The following is a 25,658-nucleotide window of genomic DNA, read 5'->3' as shown; positions in this document are numbered from 1 at the left end:
AATTTACTAACCACTAACTCAAATAACTATAAAGAGTGATGGTGTGTAATAAGATGGTACCGGACAAAATGAGTGTGAACAGAAATATGAAGTTTTACATTTGAACAATGATCTGATTATGAAAGAGAAAATAAGCAAAGCAGTTACAAGCGAATACAGTTAAACACAATGAAAGAGTCTGAAATGAAAATGAACAGAATAACTAAATAAGAAAGGAAAACATTTCAGAAACAAAAGTAAAACAACTGTTCTCCTGGTTTTCCCCTGAGTCGCCGCCGGCAGTGCCGGTTTTTTCCGAGGGTCCTGGAAGGCAGCACGCAGCAGGCAGCGAAGGGTTAACCTGTAATGGGATGAATGGATATTGTGCTGAGCAGCATCTGATTACACGGAGACACGGGAGGCATCTGAGGGGGAGGCAGCTTCTGTCTAACGCAAACACACTTTGTTTGATTGAGCCCAGGTCAAAACTTCACTTCTCCACCGAGGAGACCAGGCAGAACCGATCTGCGGTCAGTTTGAGGAGCAGAACTTTTGAGATGTCGCAGTTTGTGGAGGCTTGAAAAGAAGGTACAGGTCTGAGTATCAGTCCGTCCGGAGGACAAGGGCTGCAGCTTCAGGTAAGCGACCTCACCTGTCCGCTGCCAGCACATGTTGGAAACCTGAGCTGAAATGGACTTTTCACTGTCTAAGACTTTGACAGAGACACTTGGTGTTTGGGGGCGAAAGTTACAGAACACTTGAATTATTCGGTTCCACCAGACTGACACGGTTTTAAGTCGTCTCTCCCTGTTAATCTAGTCCAGGTGTGGGGGTCAGCTACAGTGGACTAGACTCTGCTTAGTGTGGATTGATCCAGGGGAAACGATCCTTTTGTTTATTGCTCTTAGCAAAGAGAGAAATAGGCCGTTAAGACACGAGTCTGTCACTGAAGGTTCTTTAAACAGCTGTGAGGCTTTAACTCATATGTGGGACAGTCTTTGAGAACAACTAGTCGATCAGAAGTCAGAGACTTGGTCTCAGTAGTTTATATATGACACATGAGATGTTAAGTGCAGCCTTATCCTGGTCCTCATTTCTGCTTTTCTGCATGAAGTGGTCATGAAATGTGATCTGATTTTCACCAAAGTCCCAAACAGTCCTGATCTTTATCCAACATGTTCTACTGAACATGCAAAATGTGACGACCTCATGCAGGCTCCTGTCGTAGCTGTGGACCTGCACAGCGTTCAGGAGGAATTTGAGTCTTTCTTCCCGATGGAGCTGCTCAGACACATTATCAGGGGGTCTGGTATGAACAGTGTCTCTGTGGGGTTAAGGTCTGGGCTCTGGCTGGGCCACTCCCAAGGTGGATTTGTGTCTCTGAAGCTGTTCTGTATTAGGTTTACTTCAATATTTGGACTCATTGTCCTGTTGCATCACCGAACGTCTTGTGAGTTTCAGAAGACATGATCCTGGAGGCCCCCTTTGATAACCCTGGGGATTTATTGTCCCCTCCACAAGTGGTCCAGAGGCCCCAGATCATGGCGACCCCTCCGCTGATGCTAACCCACACCTCCACTGATTGGACTTGATGCTGGACTCCAGTTGACATTTAGGGGACGTTTTTTTAGGGGACAGTGTGTTGAATAAAGATCAGGACTGACTTTGGTGAACATCAGATCACATTTCATGACCCATGAATGCAGAGAAAATCTCATTACCACCTCTGGATGTAGGAATGCTAAGGTTAGCTAGTCTGGCTGTTGGGGCCACTTCATTTGTCCTGACATTTACTTTGGCAAAGCAGTTTTCAGCCCTCGGACTGTAAAAATGAGCTCATTGCGTTTTATTCCATGTGAGGGAGTTTGGACGTACCTGACGAGCAGCAGCGTTACAGTCGGATCCACGGTGGAGGTGGGGCAGGAAGACGGAAACCTGCTTCAGGCTCCAGATCCTGCCAAGCAAAGTGGAATTTCATGGGAACGTGAAATATGTCAATGCAGAACGTCAAGTCCGGCCCAGTCTGTCCGCTCTGCTCTGGTTGGCCCACTTTTAAAATCAACTGACTAATTGGTTCATAGTCCCAGCTTTGTTTTTAAGAACCTGCTTTTGTCAGAGAAAACCCAGTAAGTCTTGAGTTATTTGTGCTGAAGTTTCATGCAGTCACACTGTAAACAAATGGGAGCAGCAGGGGAAGCAGGTTCTGGGTTAATCTTTGGCTCTAATACCTGTGACATGCAACAGACTGTGTCAAGGCTGCATCATCTCGCTCGCAGCCCGTAGGTTTCTGTGCAGAGCTGGCATGGAGGCGGGCCTGGCCCGGCCCGGCCCAGCGTGGCCTCACTGATATGGTTCTGGTTAGAAATGAGCTGAGAGAACATCTGTGTGTGTGTGTGTGTGTGTGTGTGTGTGTGTGGGAACAAGGCTGAGTTGTCCCTTTCTTCGACTCAGTCTCTGGTTTGCTCCTCCTCCTCTGTGAGCAGCTTTGTTTTACTTTCTGTCCATGTCTCTACCAGCGAACTGTCAGTTAGACTCTGGGCCTCAGGCTGCAGGCGGAGCAGCTGCCAGACGTTACAGCCATGAGATCAACAAACCCCCTTCACAAGTGAAATATTGACTTAATGACAAACATCAGTAGTGATTTAACATCAAATATCACAACGTATTTAATGTTACGGACAATCAAGAGTTGGACAATGTTCTCAGTGATGTAGGAAACTTTCACCAGACTTTGGTGAGACATTGTCTTATTGATACGATACACACAGAGATTTTCTGTTTGATTATATCTTCAGTTTACAAATCAATGAACATTTTGATTGAAATATTGAATATATATCAAACTTATTTGTTGTTGATGATTGGTTTGCCTGGAGCGTGTCTGTGTCTGTGTTCTCTGAACAGAGGGTGTGGTTCTTCGCTCTGGCTGCTAAAACATGTGATTCAAAGTGAAACTGGCGTCAACATTGAGCTGTTATGTCGTCATCATGGTCATAAAGAGTAAAACACAGAAAAGCAGCTTTGCTTCACCATGAGGCTGAAGCTTTTCTGTAGCTATGTGATCAACTGATGAGTGAGAACGTTTAGCTGTCACTTGATTTTTAGGTTAAATGGGTCTCAAGACTTAACCTGAGCCTTTCCCTGCTCCCCTTGGCTGACAGGTGGGTACAGCCTGGGCAGATCACTAGTTAAAGGAAATCAATCTATAATAATGTGGATTGTGTTCAATGTAGTTTGATTTCTGTCTTTACTTAGACATTTTCATTCTTTTACACTAATCTAGTGCAAAAAGGTTCACTACAACTGTTTGCAGTGATCACTGATTACTAATCGTGTTGCTGATTTATTTGTTCCAGTTAGTTTTGGCTGTCAAAATGCTATAAAACAGTCAACGGTGACAGATGAGCTGAACATGTTTCTAGATGGGGAAAAACATTCCTCTTTTATTTACTTGAACATAATCCGAATCAGTGGTTTGTAATAAGTTGACTAATGCTAATTTTGGAGGCATGAGCTCACTCTGACCTCCTGTTATAAGGGTCTAGGCCTCATCATTAGCCCTCCACTACAGGCTGCCTGGGGCATTTCACCATGACTCCTAGAATGTGTCACCTTCCAGCACTGAGCCAAAAAAGAGGCAGCTCGTCCAGGCTTCAGGTGAATCTAACCGCATGCTGCTTCGCTGTCTAACAGACCTCTAACAGACCTCTCTCTGTTTTCCCTTTGCTGTCGCATCTGCTCCTGAGGGATCTTCTCTCTCCGTCTTTCCCTTTTCGTCTCCCAGGAACAAGGAGACAAAGGCTGTCTTCTGTTTGGACATCTGTCCGTCTCTGCTTTCGTCTTGGTCAAGGTAAGTTCTGCTGCGTCTCTGGGCTCTACTGTTGAACTGCTTTGCCTCGTTTTGGTTTGTGTGCTGTTCCTGTTGTATATCTGCTGTTCGTAAGCGTCAGTGTTGTGCTCTGGTCGTATAATAACAGCACTGTAACATTTAACATGCTGCACCCAACATTTAGTTTGCAGTGACTCCCACACAGCTCTTTCTGCCTGAGCTGCATAATGTACATACGGTATAATCATCTCAGCATGTTGATCTGTTGAGTGCACTGGTGTTGGTCTGTCTGACCCTGGGACCTGTGACGCTGCAACAAGCAGCTGCAACCAAGGACCAAAGAGGGTTAATGAATGTCTCAGAGAGGGGATTAAATATGTGGCCGTGCTACGACGACTATTGGTATAACAATAGTGATAATTTTAGGTTATCATTCAATAAATATTGACAATATATTCTGGAGATTTGTTCGACCGATGAAACAGTAGCCAACAAAATCCTCAAGAATCAATCTGATTTTCACCGATTGGGAGTGTGTGTGTCTGTGTGTGTGTGTCTGTGTGTGTGTCTGTGTGTGTGTCTGTGTGTGTGTCTGTGTGTGTGTCTGTGTGTGTCTGTGTGTGTGTGTCTGTGTGTGTGTCTGTGTGTGTGTCTGTGTGTGTCTGTGTGTGTGTCTGTGTGTGTGTGTCTGTGTGTGTGTCTGTGTGTGTGTCTGTGTGTGTGTCTGTGTGTGTGTGTCTGTGTGTGTGTCTGTGTCTGTGTGTGTGTCTGTGTGTGTGTCTGTGTGTGTGTCTGTGTGTGTGTCTGTGTGTGTGTCTGTGTCTGTCTGTGTGTCTGTGTGTGTGTCTGTGTGTGTGTCTGTGTGTGTGTGTGTGTGTGTGTGTGTGTGTGTGTGTGTGTGTGTGTGTGTGTGTCTGTGTGTGTGTGTGTGTGTGTCTGTGTGTGTGTCTGTGTGTGTGTGTGTGTGTGTCTGTGTGTGTGTCTGTGTGTGTGTCTGTGTGTGTGTGTGTGTCTGTGTGTGTGTGTCTGTGTGTGTGTCTGTGTGTGTCTGTGTGTGTGTGTCTGTGTCTGTGTGTGTCTGTGTGTGTCTGTGTCTGTGTGTGTGTCTGTGTGTGTCTGTGTGTGTGTCTGTGTGTGTGTGTCTGTGTGTGTGTGTGTGTGTCTGTGTGTGTGTCTGTGTGTGTCTGTGTGTGTGTCTGTGTGTGTGTGTCTGTGTGTGTGTCTGTGTGTGTGTGTCTGTGTGTGTGTGTGTGTGTGTGTGTGTGTGTGTGTGTGTGTGTGTGTGTGTGTCTGTGTCTGTGTGTGTGTCTGTGTGTGTCTGTCTGTGTCTGTGTCTGTGTCTGTGTGTGTCTGTCTGTGTCTGTGTCTGTGTGTGTGTCTGTGTGTGTGTGTCTGTGTGTGTGTGTGTGTGTGTGTGTGTGTGTGTGTGTGTGTGTGTGTGTGTGTGTGTGTCTGTGTGTGTGTGTGTGTGTGTGTGTGTGTGTGTGTGTGTGTGTGTGTGTGTGTGTGTGTGTGTGTGTGTGTGTGTGTGTGTGTGTGTTGGCATTTCAGTGAAGCTACTAAAACAGCTTGTGGCCGAGCTCATCCAGGAAGAGAGTCATTCCAAAATGCACAGAAACGTTTTCTAGATGGATTTTTAAACCTCAGCTGCCACTTCAGATAAAACAAAGAAACAAGGGCTGATGATGCTTTGGAAAGTAAAACATGATGTGGGTTATTTTTGCCAAAACAAGTCATCTAGGAATCATCGTCTTTCTGTAAACAGCCGGTCTCTCACGTCGGGAAGATACACAGCAGCACCCTGACACACCGCTGCTTCTCAGGCTCTGATATACAGCCAGCTGTTGGCAGAGTAACCACAGCTGGAGCAACAAAGTGCTTCTGTTTATAGATGTTTGAAGCCAGGGGAGCTTATAGACTCAAACTTGTGTAGGCCTCCACATGCTGGATAGCAGAACCATATAGACGTGGGTCTGGCTGCAGGGAAACTACATTAATCAGATTAATGACTGTGAGTTTTCCAGTAAGCCTGTGAGATCTGAACGTGCCTCCCCGTCACTCCCTCAGTTGGTCTCTCCCCTCCTCCTCACTGACCTGACCCACTTCTCTGTAAACCAACAAAGAGAATCTCTCTGTCTCTGTCTGCCACCACCATGACCCACCTCTTTAGCCGGCCCATGTTCGATGCTGTTGTGTGCCTGAGGCTGCAATTAAAGATGCTTTTATCAATATTTCTGTCCAGAGTAAAGTATTATTAAAATAATGATATTAATAATTTCAAGATGTCTGCAGGAAAAAAGATGGCTTTGTGGTGGACTGTCCCTTTAATACAGAGTTCTCTGGTGTTTGAAGTATTTGTGTTAAGACAGAACAACTTGGAGGTATGGGTTTCTGTTGAAGGTCACTTGATATGTGATTGTGTGTGTATTTCTGCAGCTCCTGGTTGAAGCTGGACAAACCAGCTTAACAGGCCCCTGTTACCTGCGTGTTGTTACCGTGTTATGGAAACCACATCAGAAGCTTCTGGTGTTTTTGTGGTTTTATCAAACCTCCTCGTGCTCTGTCTTGTTAATAATGAACGTTTCTCTCTAATCCATATTTCTTTTGCACACTGAAGTGTTGAGCAATGCTTATGTCTAACTGAGGCTCCTCGTCATTCATCTGTCACAAACACACACTGATTCCTCTCGTCTTTGACTTTCACAGTCTTCTCCTTTCAGCACAGTCCGTCTGTTTTATGCCAGTCAGGCCTAACGGCCTGTTTTGGATCCCATACCAGCCTGTGGCTTTTTTTTTTTGTTAATGGACTAAATAAATGGGCAAACACTTTGGAGACAAAAACAGAATCGCGATGGAAGACATTTTAAAATTGCATATGTCTCAAGGATGGACGTGACTTATTCCCTGGATGGTTGAAAATGTGGAGTTTAGATTCTTCATGGAAACTTTTTGCATTTTGGAAAATATACATATTCACTTTCAGTAAAACATCCATTTGCGTGGTGCTGATTCCATCAGTACATGGCCAAGAATGGACTGACATGAGGTTTAGCTACAGCCCAGTAAAGAGTCATTTTGTGATTTAGCATAAAGTAAAGAAAAAAGTTCGATCTTTGGCCTCTGCCCTACTTGTCACAGAAACAGGACGCCTGTGGGAACAGAGGTGGGTAGAGCTTCAATCTGAAACTCTACCCTGTTGACAAATAGACTAAAGTTCATGTGTGAGAACACGTGCACGTATAATTCTGTCAAACAAAATGACACGATCAGACTCGGAGCTTTGTGGGATCCAGGTTCTACAGTGGGTACGGAAAGTATTCAGACCCCTTTAAATTTTTCACTCTTTGTGTCATTGCAGCCATTTGCCAAAATCCAAAAAGTTCATTTTATTTCTCATTAATGTACACTCAGCACCCCATCTTGACAGAAAAAAACAGAAATGTAGAAATTTTTGCAAATTTATTAAAAAAGAAAAACTGAAATATCACATGGTCATAAGTATTCAGACCCTGTGCTCAGTATTGAGTAGAAGCACCTTTTGAGCTAGTACAGCCATGAGTCTTCTTGGGAACGATGCAACAAGTTTTTCACACCTGGATTTGGGGATCCTCTCCAGTTCTGTCAGGTTGGATGAACGTTGGTGGACAGCCATTTTCAGGTCTCTCCAGAGATGCTCAATTGGGTTTAGGTCAGGGCTCTGGCTGGGCCAGTCAAGAACGGTCACAGAGTTGTTCCGAAGCCACTCCGTTGTTATTTTAGCTGTGTGCTTAGGGTCATTGTCCTGTTGAAAGGTGAACCTTCGGCCCAGTCTGAGGTCCTGAGCACTCTGGAAGACGTTTTCTTCCAGGATATCTCTGTACTTGGCCCCATTCATCTTTCCTTCAATTGCAACCAGTTGTCCTGTCCCTGCAGCTGAAAAACACCCCCACAACATGATGCTCCCACCACCATGTTTCACTGTAGGGATTGTATTGGGCAGGTGATGAGCAGTGCCTGGTTTTCTCCACACATACCGCTTAGAATTAACGCCAAAAAGTTCAATCTTGGTCTCATCAGACCAGAGAATCTTATTTCTCATAGTCTGGGAGTCCTTCATGTGTTTTTTGGCAAACTCTGTGCAGGCTTTCATGTGTCTTGCACTGAGGAGAGGCTTCCGTCGGGCCACTCTGCCATAAAGCCCCGACTGGTGGAGGGCTGCAGTGATAGTTGACTTTGTGGAACTTTCTCCCATCTCCCTACTGCATCTCTGGAGCTCAGCCACAGTGATCTTTGGGTTCTTCTTTACCTCTCTCACCAAGGCTCTTCTCCCACGATTGCTCAGTTTGGCTGGACGACCAGGTCTAGGAAGAGTTCTGGTCGTCCCAAACTTTTTCCATTTGAGGATTATGGAGGCCACTGTGCTCTTAGGAACCTTGAGTGCTGCAGAAATTCTTTTGTAACCTTGGCCAGATCTGTGCCTTGCCACAATTCTGTCTCTGAGCTCCTTGGGCAGTTCCTTCGACCTCATGATTCTCATTTGCTCTGACATGCACTGTGAGCTGTAAGGTCTTATATAGACAGGTGTGTGCCTTTCCTAATCAAGTCCAATCAGTTTAATTAAACACAGCTGGACTCCAATGAAGGAGCAGAACCATCTCAAGGAGGATCAGAAGAAATGGACAGCATGTGAGTTAAATATGAGTGTCACTGCAAAGGGTCTGAATACTTATGACCATGTGATATTTCAGTTTTTCTTTTCTAATAAATTTGCAAAAATGTCTACATTTCTGTTTTTTTCTGTCAAGATGGGGTGCTGAGTGTACATTAATGAGAAATAAAATGAACTTTTTGGATTTTGGCCAATGGCTGCAATGACACAAAGAGTGAAAAATTTAAAGGGGTCTGAATACTTTCCGTACCCACTGTACTTTATTGCATCACAAAGAGCACAGCATCTAGAGCCTGCAGTGGCTCCTCAGCAGGTCCAAGTGGCATCAAATTCAAACAGGTGTGTGCAATAGGTTAAATTCCCCTATTTCCTGTTGTGGGTGTGGCTTCCTCAAAACCCAGACACCTAGACCTTTCAAAATAAAGGCATATTTGTTCTATGACTTTAACGATATACAAAATCATCTAAACATCTTGAGGATATAAAACAAAAGATGTAAATGGGTAATTTGTATAAAAAGATAATGGGGGAAGGTTAAATAAACTATTTCTAATTATATTAACATTTAACTAATGCAGTAAGTTAAATCAGAAGACCCCACCCCACCGTGTCATTAACAGCTTCCACAGTTTCTCTGTGTCCTGTGCATCAGTATCATCGGTTGACTCCAGTTGCTTCACACCTCTAGCTCTTTTTTCATTCTTGACTCAACAGTGTTTTTATGCAACACTATGTGTGTTTTCCAGGAGAGACTGTTATCACCATGTTTACACTATTCCCTCAACGCCCCCTGCTCTGGGACTTTTAACTTTGTTTCTTGTGAGGCTGTTCAGAGCAGCTACAAACTCTTGTAATTTCTGACAGGGCTGGATAAAGCTCTACGTGCACATTTCAACTCTACATGCATATTTGACTTTTTATCAGATGTGTCGGATTCTGGATTTTCTGGCAGGTACAGATGTGGCTGATTGCCACATCTGTCTTTTATGAAGTAAGTTTCAAGTTAAGGCAGACTCTGCTTTATACTAATACAGTTACACTTATTAAAATTAGAGTTTGGCAGCACGGTGATTAGTGGTTAGCACTGTTGCCTCACAGCAGGAAGGTTCCCGGTTTGAAACCCATCAGGGGCCTTTCTGTGTGGAGTCTGCATGTTCTCCCTGTGCTTGTGTGGGTTTTCTCCAGGTACTCTGGTTTCCTCCCACAGTCCAAAAACATGTATGTCAGGTTGATTGGTGACTCTAAATTGTGTGTGTGTGCGTGCGTGTGCGTGTGCGTGCGTGCGTGCGTGAGAACAAGGCTAGTACACACACATGTACTATTGGGATGTTCCAGATGTTTCCTAGCAAACAGGCGCTAGTGCTACATGTCAGTGTGGGGCTGGTAATGGAAGCATTACGGCTCCGTCAGATGAAATTTAGAAACCAACACACCAGGTCATGAAGTCATAGCACTTCCTGTAAATGTGTTTCACTTTAATAATTACTTTATAGTACAACCAAAGAACTATGACTTAACCAAACACAAATGTGTTGCTGTCCTGTCTCCCCAGCTCATGTTTTTCTTTTGATAATTTACTTCAGTGTCTTTTTTCAAGGAGACAATTTATCATGAACAATTTATCATGTTATCTTCATCAACAGTAACACACACAAAGCAAAAGGTCAGTGACCAAACATGTCCAAACAAACAAATGTGTCGGGGCATTTCTGGTGAAATCAGTAACATTAAAAGTGAAAACTATTTATGTCAAAGCCATTTATTTGATTTATTCACCCACATATTCAACAACTATTATACCCCATCATTAAAAAACACATTTACAGTATTTGTGTGTGTGAATTGTGTATTAAAACAAGTTTATGCTGAATATGATCAACAGAAAGTGTTTTAGCTTAATGAAACTGAGACCAGGAGTCTGGTTGTTTGTTGTTCAGTGTAAGTGGCTGTTTCCTATGAGGAACATGTTGGACAAAGCACTTCAGCATCTGCACACCTCCAGCAGGTAAAGATAATACAAGTGTAAGGGGCCGAACCGATGAGCCGCACCCAGGTGTTCACACACTGCAGGATATGGGAGCAGTAATTAGCGAGCTGTGGTGAAGTCAGTTTCCTCGTTCGTGTTCCAGCATGCTGGTGGCAGATGCCTCAGCTGTTAGCATACTCACCTGTGACACACACACACACACACGCACACACACACGCACACGCACACACACACACACACACACACACACACACACACACACACACACACACACAGAGCTGTCCTTCTGTTGCCTCCACCTGTGCTGCACAGTCAGAGCTGAGCTGTGTGAGGGGATTAGCTGTCGTGTCATGAAGGTGTTATGTTGCACTGTTGGTGTGTTGATGAGCGTCAGACACACCAACAGACACGTATTAAACCTAATCTCTTATATTCAACGTTCACAGTGTTTAGCAAACAGCACAACTAAACGCAGGCTCCTCCTCCGGCTGAGGGCCGGTCTGTCATTACCACCTTATACTGTTGATTCTATTTAGACTCACTCCCACGTTGTTCCCTGCAGAGCTCTCCAAGGCTACGGTTGTTCACTGCATGTAACACCAGGCTGCTCCCAGTGCACAGAGGAGCTGCTGCTAATCTGGGAGTCGACTGGTTCTGAGTGAGAACCTTGTGAAAGACGGCGAATAAAAAAAATAACCAGGAACTTGTCATAGTCTTAAGTTACCGAGTGATACAGATGTGACAATGTGGTTTTTATTTGTAGATCTCTGACAAGTGTTCTGGAAGAATCCACTTTAGTTTCCCTTGTTTGTGCACAGTAATGATCTGAATCTATTACCTCATGGAGGCTGACTGTCCTGCTTGTTTTCTAACATTCCCTGCCCTTCCAGCTTCTGATTGTCTGAACACACCTGATCCAGGTAATCAGGGGATAGAGGGATAGTTGGGGAAACAAGCAGGGCAGTGGCCCCTGAGGACCAGGATTGGTGACCCCTGGTTTATTGGCCTCGTGCTAAAATGTAGCTGATATTCAGTGAAGATTTTAGGAACTATGAGGAAAGTTTTATTAGCTGTAAAACACGGGGTGTTAGCTAGACTGTGAAATGCTAATGTGTTGATGGTTCTTATCTGACACCAGCTGTGTTTAATAAACAGTCTTCTCTTCTTCTGGTTTTCCAGTCTTTTTTGTAACCGCCATCATTCTGTGCTGTAAGGCCGACCCCAAAATGTCGTCCAACGGAGACGTCAGTGACCTGGGCAGCTCCGGCAGCTTCTGGGAGGTGCAGTAAAACACACACCTGACTGTTGACCCTCCGTACGAAGCTGGTCTTATCATTTTCAGAGGTGGTGGTGGTTGTGCCAATAACATTAACAACACATTGAGCTAACTCATATTTATTTAAATGTATGAGTCGACCCAGTGATTGAGATGAAGTAAATGTTGACTTAATGTATGAACCCAAAATAGAGTCTGATAAAAGGCACCTTGGTAAATACACAGTAGAACCAAGCTGCTAAAAGTAAAGATTTACCAACAGAACCAATGACGTCTCTCATTTCTCTACAGAGAAAACTGAAACAGAAAGATTGGATATTAAATCATTAGTTTATACACTGGCCTGGTACTACTATAATACTCCTGGTACTACTATAATACTCCTGGTACTACTATAATACTCCTGGTACCACCTCCTCTCACATCTATAGACTCAAAACCACAGACAGTAAAATCCCAAATACATGTACAAACTGTCCAGAAACTACAGTGAAGAGATTCCTCACCAGGTATTCTTGATTATAGAGCAGATCGCTGAGGTGTTAGGCAGCCAGGTAAGGCACAGCACCGGTCTGTGGTGTTTAGCTACAGACACAGATACATAATGAGTCTCTGCTGACTGACTGCTGGCATCACAGTCCTCCACCTGGAAAAACTACACACCTTTACCTCCTGTCACTATCTGAGCTCCGTCTGCCTCTTTCACTCTCTTCATTTTTTCTTATTGTGCGTTATCGCTCATCCACCGTGTTAATATGTCGCATGTAAACATTTCACCACACTAATGTTGGCATATTAGTTTGTCAGCATGCCTTGAAACAACAGAGGAAGTGAAATAACAGCAGTTTAGTGCCTTGCCCCACGTCAGTCTTCTGTGTTTCCTCATCACATCGTGTCTGTGGGTGTGTTTCTGCAGCCAGGGAACTACAGACGGACTGTTAAGCGGATAGACGAAGGCCACCGACTGTGTAATGAGCTGGTCAGCTGCTTCCAGGAGCGAGCGAAGATAGAAAAGAGCTACGCTCTGCAGCTGAGTGACTGGGCCAAGAGATGGAGGGGTGTTGTGGAGAGAGGTCAGTCAGAAGAGACTGACCTTTTTAATTCCATCTAAAATCTTTAAAAGAGAGACCTGAAGCTTTGTCGCTTCGATTTGTCTCCTAATCTAATGCAGTAGTTCTGTCGCCCTCCTCCTTCCTACACTTGTTCTTCAGGACCCCAGTATGGTACGCTAGAAAAGGCATGGCATGCTTTCATGCAAGCGGCTGATCGGCTCAGCGAGCTGCATCTGGAGCTGCGGGAGCGGCTGGCAGGCGAGGACAGCGAGAAGGTGCGCAACTGGCAGAAGGATGCCTTCCACAAGCAGATGATGGGAGGCTTCAGGGAGACCAAGGACGCAGAAGACGGCTTCCGCAAGGCCCAGAAACCCTGGGTCCGCAAACTGAAAGAGGTGAGAGCCACCTAGATGTTTTCTCTGCAGCAAACAACCTCACACACTTCAATTCAGTCACCAATCAACCTGACATACATGTTATGCACAAGACCAGTGTTAGTGATCACAACACATTGATCTGCCATTGATTGAGGTTGACAACAAACAGGTGAACAGATAAATCACAGGCTCAGAAACTGTGTGACCCAGTCGGTTCTCGAGCAGCCTTCATGGATGGAAATCCTGCAGAGGATGAAGAAAGACAGTTTGTTTGCTGATGACATTAGTAGGAACTGGTGAAAAGGTCGGACACTCTCAGCAGTTGTTAGTTTTAACATACATTTAATTGTCGTTGTGTCTGTGCAAATAGAGTAAAAAAGAAACGCAGCTACATTTTGTTTATGAAATAAAACTCTGTGCGTATGTCAAGGTGGAGTCCAGTAAGAAGAGCTATCATCAGGCCCGGAAGGAGGAGTGGACCGCGCTTACCAGGGAAACACACGCCAGAGCTGACCCGTCCAAGTCTCAGGAGGAAGTTCGCAAGTACACAACCCGGGTGGAGCGCTGCAACCAGGAGGCTGAAAAAGTACACAGTTTAGACACACAAACATGCACAGATACACACAGACACGGAACTAGCTCCATTCCCAGCTCTGCTCGTACCAGTCTGGGTGTGTCAGCGAGTCCAGAAAATCATGCTTGTATGTGTCTTTTTGAATTGAAACATGACCGGGCTCGTCTCCTCCGGTCTCTGCTCTGCACAGACTCTACAGCAGAGTAAGTGCTCCAGGTCCTGAAGAAGAGGGAAGCCACATTCAGGATCAGTCCGTAAACAGAGCCGTGTCAGGCCACCTAGGACTCTTAGTAGTTTAGGGAGTAGCACTTGAAAAAGCGAGATGTGTGAGTCATTGGGTAAATAGTCAGGTTCCTGCTGTGGGAAACAAACAGTAGACCCGACACACAGACTGTGACAGAAACAGCTCAGTCAGCAGCAGCAGCAGCACGATGGCTGTTAATTAACAAACATACTGAAACATTCTCTTCAGAGCAAATGAGAAGTAACAGAAACTGAAATAATTTATATGTTTAAAGACAAATGTACTGCTTACGTTTTGTAGGCGCCTGGTCAGTAAGAGATTATTCTAACTGATTCATAAAAACATAAATAAATGTTGGTGTCCCTAAAATGAGCTCGGCATCAGCTCCCTGATCAAAACACCTGAGAGGTTCAGCTCTTATCCTCACTCTGTCGTCGACACACTTTTCTCCTGCAGTGACTGTGAGGTCCCACGTGTTGACACAAGAAAACCCAGAGACCTAACCCCATTAGGCCAGAAGAGTAGAAAGTGGACCTGCTCATTTCTCAGAGCCCAGTGGGCCTGTGAAGACCTCTAGGGTATCAGTGATCAGTCCTTCAGGTTAAGGTTGGAAATGTAAATGTGAACATGGAGCCACAGTTATTTCTCTTCATCGTTCTGAATGTAGGGAGCCACAGGGTTGTACAGTAGTCTGTGTGTGGTATTATCCACACTGGGGGGGATAGAAACTGGCACTGGACGGACTCGGACTTGTGGGGACCACCTCCCCCACCGTGTAAATTATTGAGCTTTAGCTTAAATGCTTAGGTTGGGGTTCAGGTTTGGGTGAGGCGGGTCGTGGTTGAGGTGCAAGTCTCCAGGAAGTGAATGTAAGTCAGAGCAAATTAAAACAAACAATGAAAGTGTGTGTGTGTGTGTGTGTGTGTGTGTGTGTGTGTGTGTGTGTGTGTGTGTGTGTTTCAGGTGAAGGAGCGATACTTAAAAGCTCTAGAGGAGCTGAACCGCTGTAACCCTCGCTACATGGAGGACATGGAGCAGGTGTTTGACCTCACCCAGGAGGCCGAGGGCATGAGGCTGCGCTTCTTTAAAGACGTCCTGATGGACATCCGCACACACCTCGACCTGTCTGCTAAAGAGGGGTAGGACACGCACACACACACACACAGACACACACACACTTTAGGGCAAGGGTGTTGTTGTGGTTGGTGATCCGTGTCTGAGTGAAGACATTCAGGAGTGTATGGTTCAGGTATTTGTGTGTGTACACGAGAGTTAATGTAAGACTCGAGCTGTTGTCCATTAACTATTGACCTCTGGGTCTGTTTAAATTAGCCGCTGTTGCCATGGTAACCCTGATTTGTAAAGTCCAAAAAGCTGTTTTTCCAAATATTGAACAGTTTCACCTTTAATCAAATGCACCTAGAAAACGTTCTTCAGTGGTTTTGTTTATAAGTCGGTGGTTATATTTTAGTTAAAGTTGTAATTTGGTGAAATGCAGTTTATTCTTTAAAATCACAGACATCACAGACATATACGTCTGTGGCTCAGCCTGAATAATCAAATCAGCAGCCCACTCAGCGTGACCTCTGTCTAAGCTTTCAGACTGTAAACTTTATGGGGTCGACTCACGTGGGCTTTCAGGAGCAGTCTGACGCTGGGGGCAGTTCACGTCAGTGTCTGGTTCCATTTGTGTCTTTTCTGGCACTAGAGCCCTGTGAGAAATCACAAATACTGTCTGGGCAGACACCAGCAGGGAGTTTGGCAGTAAGAAGATCTCACGTCACTGTGGGTCGATGTTAGGGTTTATTGTTACACTGAACAAAGACCTGACTTGGAGTTTTTGTTGAAACTCCACTAAGACCACGTCTCGTCCAGCTGTTACAGCGACTAATAATTGATTGTGTACATTAGGACATGAAGTCTTGTTCAACAATATGAGGGCCAAGTATTTTAAAGCAGCCCTCAGGCGTTTGCTGTGTTGTGGCTCCTGGAAACGGACTGTCGATGGAGCAGTGCAGGGTTATCCTTCATATCAACGTCTACGTGTAAACAAACCAGCACAAAGCTGATAATGCAGATTAGAAAACATGTAACATACAAAACCTTATCTGGAATTCCACCTTTAAATGAGACCTGCAGGAATTTAAACGATCTGCCCTGAAAATACACAGAGTGTAATCAGGAGTGTGCTGCAGGTCTGTGATGGTGACTAAACACTGGATCCATCAGGTGGACACAGACAAACACACCAGATCATTTGGTCAAACGAGGAGAAAACTCAAAGCAACAGTTACTTTTATTTGTTCACCTGATGAAGCTACAGTGTTTAGTCTTTAGTCTTTAGTCGCCTGTTCCTTTAATGACTTTAGTCCTTATGTGATGGACAGTCTGTCCACGTGTTCCCGCCTCTTGCCAAACCTTAGACTGGCTCCAGGATGGATGACGGCATTAAAATGATTGGAATAGACGTGATGATTGACAAGTCACTGGTGTCCAACAGGTTCAAAGTCCTGCACCGGGACCTGGGTCAGACCATCCAAGCAGCCAGTGACACTGAAGATCTCAGATGGTGGAGAAACACCCATGGACCAGGCATGAGCATGAACTGGCCACAGTTTGAGGTGAGGGGACACACACACACACACACACACACACACACACACACACTATTCACTCTATTCCAGTTCACACTTGGGACTATGTGCAGGACTGCACTGGTTGTACAGTGTGTGTGTTACAGAAGCATCAGCTGAATATTTAACAGGCTTCCAGTGAAAGACTTGTTGTGTGACTGAAAACTCTGAGTGGGGTCAGGAATGTTAGAATACACACACACACACACACACACACATTGAAATCTACAGACTTGCAGCTGCAGACGAGGCCAGTAAGGATAAATAAATATTTACTGATTGTGTCTTTTCGGAGCTGGAAGATCAACGTTAATAGAATTTTCTGGGTCAAAGTGTCTTAATTGAACTTTTCCAACAATCTCTTCAGATAAAAGTTTCTTCTATTTCAACAGGGATAAGAACAAACGTGAGATAGAAATCCTTTTCTCAAACTGCTGATTTAGTTGCATGGTTTTAAGATGAAAGCCTGTTGGAGCCTGTTGGTTTTATACGTTATTGGCTGCGTGCGTCACATTCCTGAACTCTCTAGGCTGATTGGGAAATCCAGAACACAACCACCCTGAAGGGGGGACAGATAAATAGATCGATATACATCGATATAGATATAGACAGATAGATACTTTATTCATCCCCCATAGGGGAAATTCAGATTGTCTAGCAGACATATTCATTATTGAGCTTTAGAGCTGCCACTCTGTGGTTTCTCACCTTGGACAGACTTTAATCCAATGATACAACCGACTGTGATCACACAAGTACTTCCTTTTCATTGAGAACGCTGCTTTGTCCTATTTCCTGCCTGTGAAAAGATCTGCAGACCCAATTGTCACATCACAACAGATATTGGATTCCTCCCACCTTCCACTTTTGTTTTGGCAGCCCACAAACTGTGTGTGTGTGTGTGTGTGTGTGTGTGTGTGTGTGTGTGTGTGTGTGTGTGTGTGTGTGTGTGTGTGTGTGTGTGTGTGTGTGTGTGTGTGAGAGACTTGGATCATTACATTACCAGTAGTACAATAGTGTTGACATATAATACTTAAAAATGCAGTAAATGCACCAGAATGAAGAATTGAAGAGGTATTTTTAAATCTGTATGTGATGTGTGAAAATCACACTTCAGATGACGAGGCGCCTGCTGCACACAAAGGTGTGTTCACATAAAACATGTCCTGAGGACTGTTTATTCCTTTGCTCCAGATCGTTTTGGCCATGTTCAAACAAAACCTGTCAGGTGGTTGCAGGCTGCTGGAGAAACTGTGTCCTGTCTTCCTTTAGTTCAGAGCTGCAGCTTTTTGTATTTAAGGTCAACCAGCTGCTGTAAGAGAGTTTTATTGGTGCAAAAGCTTTTGGAGTTCAGCTGTTTCTTTGACACTTCATCTGCAGCAGCTTATCTGCTGAGCGTCTTGGTCCATGCATTTGCAAACTAGTGAGACAACACTGAGAAAATAACGAATTAACAACACACAGCAGGAACCTGCTCACACCGTAGTGGAGTAGATGTTTTGAACATTGGTACATTGGCGTGCCTTGCTGCATACATTTGTATATTAATTACTTCTCAAAGAGCAGCTCCCAGTGCAGAGAGAGTGTGTGTTGTGTGTGTTGCAGGGGATCAGTGTTGAGTAGTGAAGAGTGAGAGATGAGAACTCTCTTGTTTTTTTTACTTGTCCAGGTTTGCCAAACTTTAAGTACAAGGAGAGAATAAAGGAGATGTTGGCAGAAAGAAATGAATCTGTCCTGCTCTCTGAGGAATCTCCTGGCAGGCCCACGGCGCCGCCGGCACACGAACAGAGAGCCATTGTCTCAACACACACGTTTGTCTTTTTACACTTCTGAGGACTTTTTATCAACAGCGTTCATTCATGACTGACATTAACGTTGTCTGTCTTGTCCTAAAGCATAAAAAGCTCAGGCTTTCTGATGTGAGCCAGAGTGAAATGTCCTCACTTTGGAGGAAATCTGCAAACCCTAAAATATTTACTGTGCATGTGTGGTGTTCATCCTGTACCTATGAGGACATTTGATTCACACACCTCCTGTAAATGCCAGTAACTCGTATCTGCAGCCTGCGTCTGTCAGTGAACTGGTTGTGTGTGTGTGTGTGTGTGTGTGTGTGTGTGTGTGTGTGTGTGTGTGTGCGCGCGCGCGCGCGCGCGAGTGTGTGTGTGTGAAACCTAAATAAAACAAATAAGGCCAGTTAATTCTTACTTACATTAAGAAAATCACCAATTATTCGATTTGTTAAAGAAAATATGGGTCAAGCTTCTTCAGGTTGAATATTTGGTGGATGGTTATAAACTGGATGCCTTTGGGTTTTGAACTGTCGGCTGGGATCTGGGAAACTTATAATCATTTATAATTTATTATATATTTTATAATTTATTATATATTTTATAAACAAAAGAATGAATAATTAACATGATCTCTTTTTCATTGTCTCTAATGAAAATCATTGTTATTTAAATCCTCACTCAAACATCAGATGCACAAGTACAGAAGTCACAAAGTGAGAGAGTAGAAAGCTGCAGTGTCTATGAAAAGCTGGTGTAAAGTAGTAACATAAGCTGCTGCTCACACCTGAACAGGTAAGGGCTATAAAAGGCCCCAAGACTGAGGGAGAAAGAATTTTTCCTCTGCTGAACATTTTCAAACATAAAATAATTGCAGATTTACAAAGTTTGCGTTAAACATTTGCTGACAAAACAAAAGAAAAAGGAAATAATGACTATAACAGTGTATTTAGTGTAAACTGTGTGTGTGTGCGTGCGTGTGTGTGTGTGTGTGTGTGTGTGTGTGTGTGTGCGTGTGCAGGAGTGGTCTCCGGAGGCAAGTCGCACCATCAGCAGGAAGGAGCGAGGGGGACACTCTGAGGACAATGTGGTCACGCTCACCAACATCGTTTCCTCTGGTGGAGACGACGCCCCCCCGAGTCCCATCACCCTGGACACCGGCAGGTAGGAGGAGGACACCTGCAGGAGGACACCTGCAGGAGGACACCTGCAGGAGGACACCTGCAGGAGGACACCTGCAGGAGGACACCTGCAGGAGGACACCTGCATCAGTCTTTGAGTTTGAAAACAGCACAGACTTGTTGAGTTGTTCACTCTGGTCTAAACAACCTAAAGCCACCTCTGCTCACATTACGGGGACCAGAACCTTCCCCCTGTGTGAGAAGTTAAGGCTATAAAAGGCCCCCCGAGTGTGGAGTTCAGCTTGTTACCTTGTCGTCACCCTGAGGAGTTTGTACCCTGCACACAACACACTCTAATTAGTAGCTATGAAATGTGTGTGTGTGTGTGTGTGTGTGTGAGTCACAGACACTGTAACCAGCCTGAGCCAGTGCTCACACTCCCCCAGTTTTATTATGGTTCCCAAAAAGTAACAAACATTAGGCTGTAAGTCTCTTCTGACATTAAACTGCTGCAGTCACATGGACGCAGACGACAGAACATCGATGGTAAACAGCAACGGTTCCACGTAGACTGCATCTATCATCATCATAGACTGGAGAGGTGGATGCATTTACAGACGTCAGTGCTTGTTGACTGGTTCTGCTTCCTGTGTCTATATGTGAAGTTGTGTCAAATGTAAAATAACAAACCAGGTTTTATGCAGAAAATCAAATGATACGTCAGAATTAAAGAGAATAATAAAAAAAGAAAATAATCTAAAAGAACAGATGCTGGACAGAAACATGGTTCAGTGCATCTGATGATGGCACACGAGTAAAGTACCTTCATCTGATTTGAGCCTTTGTTTCCATGAGGATGGGATGAGTTAGCAGCTGATTGTGGTAAATCATGGCAGCTCTGAACAAAACATATCGGTGTGTTTACGTCAGTACCTGGACTGTACGTCTGTGTCTGTCTGACCTTTGCCTCAGTCACGTCCTCTCTCCTTTCAGGGTGAAGGATTATTCCTCAGACTGGTCCGATGACGAGAGTCCGAAGAAAGTGCTGGCGGTGAACGGTGTGGGGGAGGCGGAGGACAAGGAGGAGCAGGTAGACGGGGTGCGAGTCCGAGCGCTCTACGATTACGAGGGCCAGGAGGCCGATGAGCTCAGCTTTAAAGCAGGTATTAACCTCCACTAACGCTCATGAGGTGTGAGGCACCACAGGGAGGAACGGTGCCTGTTTGATTGTTCTCAATGGGTGTTTCTTAAAATGTGCAGAAAATGACATTTATCTCATCAGTGACTATTGAGATATTTAATCTTAGTCTGTTCTATATAACGTTGAATTTTGTTTGACATTAACGCCACCAAATGAAAGGTACTCTAAAGATATTTATAATAAATAAATCATAAAATTCAGTCTGACTAAATCCTTTGTATTAACTGTTTTTCCAGTTGTCATGTCAACATATATGTATTTTCTGAACATGTTGTTCCCATGATGCCTGATGTTAACACATTTACACACACACTCATGTCAAACACACTGTTTCAGACATCAGTACGGCTGTAAGGCGATGGGGAACATTACCCGTCTTACATTCAGTCATGTTGCTGCACGTTCATGGACTTTGCATTAATTTTTCCATCTGAGTCACAGAAACGTCTGTAAACGCGTCTCATTTGTTGGCATCTTACATTTAGATCAGGAAATGGACGAGCAAACGTGAACTTAGAACAAATGTTCTTCTTTGGACACAAGAAGAAATAGTTTTCTGTTTTTTAAGATACGGATCATTTCTGTGACTTATATTGGATCATTATCGCAGCAGATTCATCTTTAAAATAGCCGTTACCATGACAACAATATGTCAACAATATGTGAGGTATTATTAAATAGCTAACATGCTTCACTCAGGAACTAAGTATTTTTGTTGAAACCAAAACCAGTTTTAAGTGTTTTATCTTCCTTATCCACTGGATGTTTTGACATGTGAATTTCACAAACCGTTTGTGTTTAGTGGATTATCTTACCTGGAGGGATTATCACAGAATAATCCGATTCCAAATTTATTACTGGCTCTGGTGAGTAAAGTCAGATTCTTCCTTAAAAAGGAAAAGATCAGAAAGAAAAACACAGACCTGCTGTGACGATGGACCTGAGGTCAAACACACAGACCAGTTTTTGTTTTCAGGATGAGTCGGCTCTTTGAGATCTCTGATCTTTGGAAGAGGAACATTTTCTATTCTGAAGTTTGTTGTCCTGTATTAATGTTTGATGGCACATACGCCTCATCGGCTATTGGGACCTGATGGTCCACTTAGGGACAGACCTTAGTTTGGAAATGCTTAGCCCAGCTCAGCTCTTCTTAGCCTGAACCAGAAACCATGGCAGGATTAGCCCTGAGGCTTTTCTTTTTGGTCGCGCCCCAATTCCCCTCAGTCGTCGCTTTGATTATTTGGTGACAGTTCAAAATATGTAAAAATCTGCTATTTCTGTCGTTAATTGAAGAGTCTTTGCTGCAGGTTTGCTGTTAATCACTTGAAACACAAAACAAATGGAAGACATTAGATAAAACAGTTGCAATGACCAGTACAGGATAGAAAAGCCTTCACTGGTGATGTCCCAACACATCAGTGACTGATCAGACTGTGCAGACCCAGAATACATGGAGTGAACCCCACGGCCGATGATAAACTGGCTCAGGTCTGACTGTGGATTTTCGGTCGTCTTTATCACAGTGGAGTTGGTGGAAATAGAGCTGAACTAACTTTCCGTCCTCTGAACTTCAGGTGAGGAGCTGCTGAAGCTGGAGGACGAGGACGAGCAGGGCTGGTGCAAAGGACAGCTGAGCAGCGGCCAGGTCGGCCTCTACCCTGCCAACTACGTCCAGGTCGTTGGTTCCTGATGGCCTGTCCCGTCGCTCACAGCCACGCTGAAGAGGTCGGGACCAGAGAAAAGGTTTTAGTGCCGACATGCTGAGACAGTCCAGCAACCCAGACGCTCGTTGGTTACTGACTATAAAACACGCCACAGTTTTTTTTTTTTTTTTCCTCTTTATTTTCCTGTTGTTTGAGCTACGGTTTTGATTATCAGCCAGTGGAAAAGGTCACTTGTTACGAAACTGTTTACTCAGCCTGAGGTCAACGACACTTGTTTAAAGCGAAGCCTCTGGAGGCCTAACGTCATGAACAGGCAGTGGACTTAGAAGAACATGGCCGTAACTTCTGAAACACCACCTGTCTGTTTCTGATGGGACGTTTTATCAAACCCTGGATTTTGGTTCTTATTTTTGGTCCTAGAGTCAGAAAATCCACCTCCAAAAGACAAAACCTGGAACTGGTGGAAATGAACAGCAAGGAGCAACCACCATGGCTGACTGTGATTGGCTGAAACATCTGTCAATCTAACACACCTCTGCTTCTTTTTAAAGGAGTAGTTTGACATTGTGGGAGAGGCACAGACACTTTCTGATAGCACGCTCCTACCTCGTGCACAGGTTAGCTTAGCTTAGGGTAATGACTGGAAACAGGCCTTGTAAGATAAACAGATGCTGCTGGGCAGATGTTCTTAAGTCAAACGTTAAATATAAATAGTTTAAAATGATGTTTTTGGTTTGATGGAGGTTGTAGATGCTGGTGGAACGACGGGCTAAACCAGATTAGCTGTTTCCCCCTGCACCCAGTCTTCATGCTAAGCTAACCAGCTGCTGGGTGTTGTTGTAGTAGAGGTAGTGATTTTTACATCCGACTCTCCCAGGAAGTGAAAAGGCTCCTGAAATGTCTATTTACTATTAATCCTCCCCATCAGTAAACACACTCATTCTCGATCTGACACCTGGTGGCTGTTAGAGGAACTGCAGTCTGTTCCTGGTCTCAGCTGTGGTGGTTGCTGCTTGAATGGACGAGATGAAAACGCCGAGCAGAAATAAAACCCACAGCCGTCTGCTGCGTGATGGACAAACCAGAGGATGGCCTGGACTGTCCTAACTTTCAGTGTGTAGGAAGTCTGTGATTGGCTGAAAACCTTTCAACCTCCCGCTCATTTAGTTGGTAACGTGTTATTTTGGTTGTATTTTAGATCTTTAGATGAGACTTAATTCACTTTCTTTACAATTTTTTTTTGGCTTTTTAAAATGTTTTTTGTATGTTTTGTAATCAGTCAAGTGATTTTTGAATATGATTTCAAACTAGGTGGCACGATGGCAGCGTGATTAGCAATGTTGCCTCACAGCACGTAGGTTCTGGGTTCAAACCCCATTTGTCGCCAATTTTGACTAGTGTGGAGTTTGCATGTTTGCCTGTGCCTGTGGGGTTTGGGGTCGACAGGTTCGGTTGACTGGCAACTATAGTGACCGCTAATGTGAATGGTTGCCAGTCTCCCTGGGATAGACTGGGATAGACTGGGATAGACTGGTGACCCCTCTGAGGTCATTTGGCTCCCACCTCACCACTAGTTGGTATAACTGATGGATAGGTGTGAACTGTTGCTACCTGCTCTTGACTTTTTTCCTTTTTTAGCATTTTTACAGTCACTTTAACGACTTTGAATTCAGCGATTTATGTTTGAACTGGAGCGACTAAAGCAGGGAGAGGTTGGTTGGGTTTGGTTAATCTAACCTGTGGATGGTGGGTTGTGGAAGGTTTCTTGCAAGTTTGTTTTTTCTGCGCTTCAGTCATCACACACACACACACACACACACACACACACACAAGTCACTGACTCAGATGTGTAAAAGAAGCGACATAATGTTTTGTCCAGTTTGGGGGTTTTATGTTTGTGTGGAGCAGCGTGCTGAGTTTTGCTACAGCTGACCTGTGTATTTTGTGTCCAAATAATCAGAGCGATAATAGAGAAATTAAATCTGTTGTGTTGCTTCTTCAAGTCTTTCCTTTTCTTTCCAAAACTGTAACCTGTACAGGACATAAGCTGGGAATAAATAAGGGTTCCTCTGTTGGAAGGTCTAAAGACTTTCTTTTGTCCTCATGCTGCTTTCACTCAGTAATAATTACACTTGTCATGTACTTACCGGATAATGTTTCAGCCGTAATCGTGCACCGTTTGTTATGGAAGGAAAAGTCCCATTATTTGTTCCTGTTGACTGTGTTGATACACAGTTGGAGCAGATCTCAGGATGAAAAACTCTTGTGTCTGAATTAGTGCAGATGATAAACTGCTGCTTTATAAAATATGAACATGTCTACATAGAAACGTGCACGATAAAAGACTTCACAAGCTTAAAACTCACGATGTGCACGACTGGAATGAGAAGATCAGTGTTAAGAAAAGTGAAAACAAGAATCATTTTTAGATTCTTGGTAAGTGACTTTAGGAACAATATCATGTGGTTTTGGGTGTAACATCAGTTTTCTCTCTGTCGCTCCCTCTGTCTCTATCCATCAATATAAATAGATATTTATGTATAACTCTGTGCCAAAGATCATCTTTCGTTTAGCTAGATAGTTATTGATCATGTCATTGTTAAAACAGAACATATTTTAAATGTAGGCTGTTAAAAACAACATTGGTTCTTTGCTGTACTTTGATTTGCATTTAGTTCAAACTTCAGCGTCTTAACTGACTGACGCTTGTAATTCTGTCTCAAACCCGAGTGGACGTTTGGGAATTTGGACTGTGTCATTAGGGGGTGATGCTTTGGTCCAGAGTGAAACGTTTGAACCAGCAGGTCTCTGCAGGATGAATCTTAACATCATCTTTCTGTGACTCCGCTCTAAGTGTTGGACCGTGTTGGCTTTTGAGAATGAAAATGAGCAGGTGTGTTTTACTCCAGTCAGATAAAGGTATTAACATGTAAAGCCTCCGTGTGTTTGCCGAGCACAGAGACACACCTTTTATTGTGTCGTGGGCCCGGACTGTGGCTGTGCTGTGTGCGCTGGTGGTCAAGTGTTTTTTTGTGTTGGCGCTTTGAGGCTGTGTTATGATGATGTGGCACTTGGTCCAAGCTTCGAGACATTTTCTTATCCAGTGTGATTATAGCGCCAACTGGTGGAGAAAACAGTTTTCAGTTCAGAGGTGAATCAGATGTTGGTGAGTCTCTTCCTGTAGCTGTAGTCCCCAGCAGTCCTGACTCACCTCTGAAGTCCAGTCTCTTACAGCGGACATTAGAAAACGTTTGGTTAGAAAGTTAAAAGTGGAGGTACAACAGGA

The 25,658-nt window shown here is 44.1% G+C and overlaps 1 protein-coding gene across 2 annotated transcripts; it reads left to right on the top strand.

Moving 5' to 3' along the window:
* Positions 1 to 379: 379 nt before the first annotated feature.
* Positions 380 to 24,447, top strand: pacsin3 (protein kinase C and casein kinase substrate in neurons 3). Of its 2 annotated transcripts, XM_026319694.2 has the most exons (11): positions 380 to 617; positions 3,764 to 3,829; positions 11,623 to 11,723; positions 12,636 to 12,792; positions 12,931 to 13,166; positions 13,579 to 13,734; positions 14,930 to 15,105; positions 16,467 to 16,587; positions 19,408 to 19,550; positions 20,501 to 20,670; positions 22,283 to 24,447. In XM_026319694.2, exons 3-11 carry the CDS (start codon positions 11,670 to 11,672, stop codon positions 22,396 to 22,398), a joined length of 1,329 nt encoding a protein of 442 aa, XP_026175479.1. In that variant the 5' UTR covers positions 380 to 617; positions 3,764 to 3,829; positions 11,623 to 11,669; the 3' UTR covers positions 22,399 to 24,447. The 2 variants fall into 2 exon arrangements, with proteins under 2 accessions (XP_026175479.1, XP_026175478.1); XM_026319693.2 differs by lacking the exon at positions 3,764 to 3,829.
* The last annotated feature ends 1,211 nt before the right edge of the window (positions 24,448 to 25,658 follow it).

Source organism: Mastacembelus armatus, chromosome 3, assembly GCF_900324485.2.
Source record: "Mastacembelus armatus chromosome 3, fMasArm1.2, whole genome shotgun sequence".
In the NCBI taxonomy this organism is placed as follows: Eukaryota; Metazoa; Chordata; class Actinopteri; order Synbranchiformes; family Mastacembelidae; genus Mastacembelus; species Mastacembelus armatus.
Note: the sequence above shows the minus strand (reverse complement) of the source record. Positions and strands in the feature narration are given on the sequence as shown.

Excerpts from the sequence above, each read along its gene's own strand:
- pacsin3 (XM_026319693.2), top strand. The coding sequence starts at position 11,670 with ATGTCGTCCAACGGAGACGTCAGTGACCTGGGCAGCTCCGGCAGCTTC. Across the intron at positions 16,588-19,407 it reads TGAACTGGCCACAGTTTGAG|GAGTGGTCTCCGGAGGCAAG; the intron begins GTGAGGGGACAC and ends GTGCGTGTGCAG. Across the intron at positions 19,551-20,500 it reads ATCACCCTGGACACCGGCAG|GGTGAAGGATTATTCCTCAG; the intron begins GTAGGAGGAGGA and ends CTCTCCTTTCAG.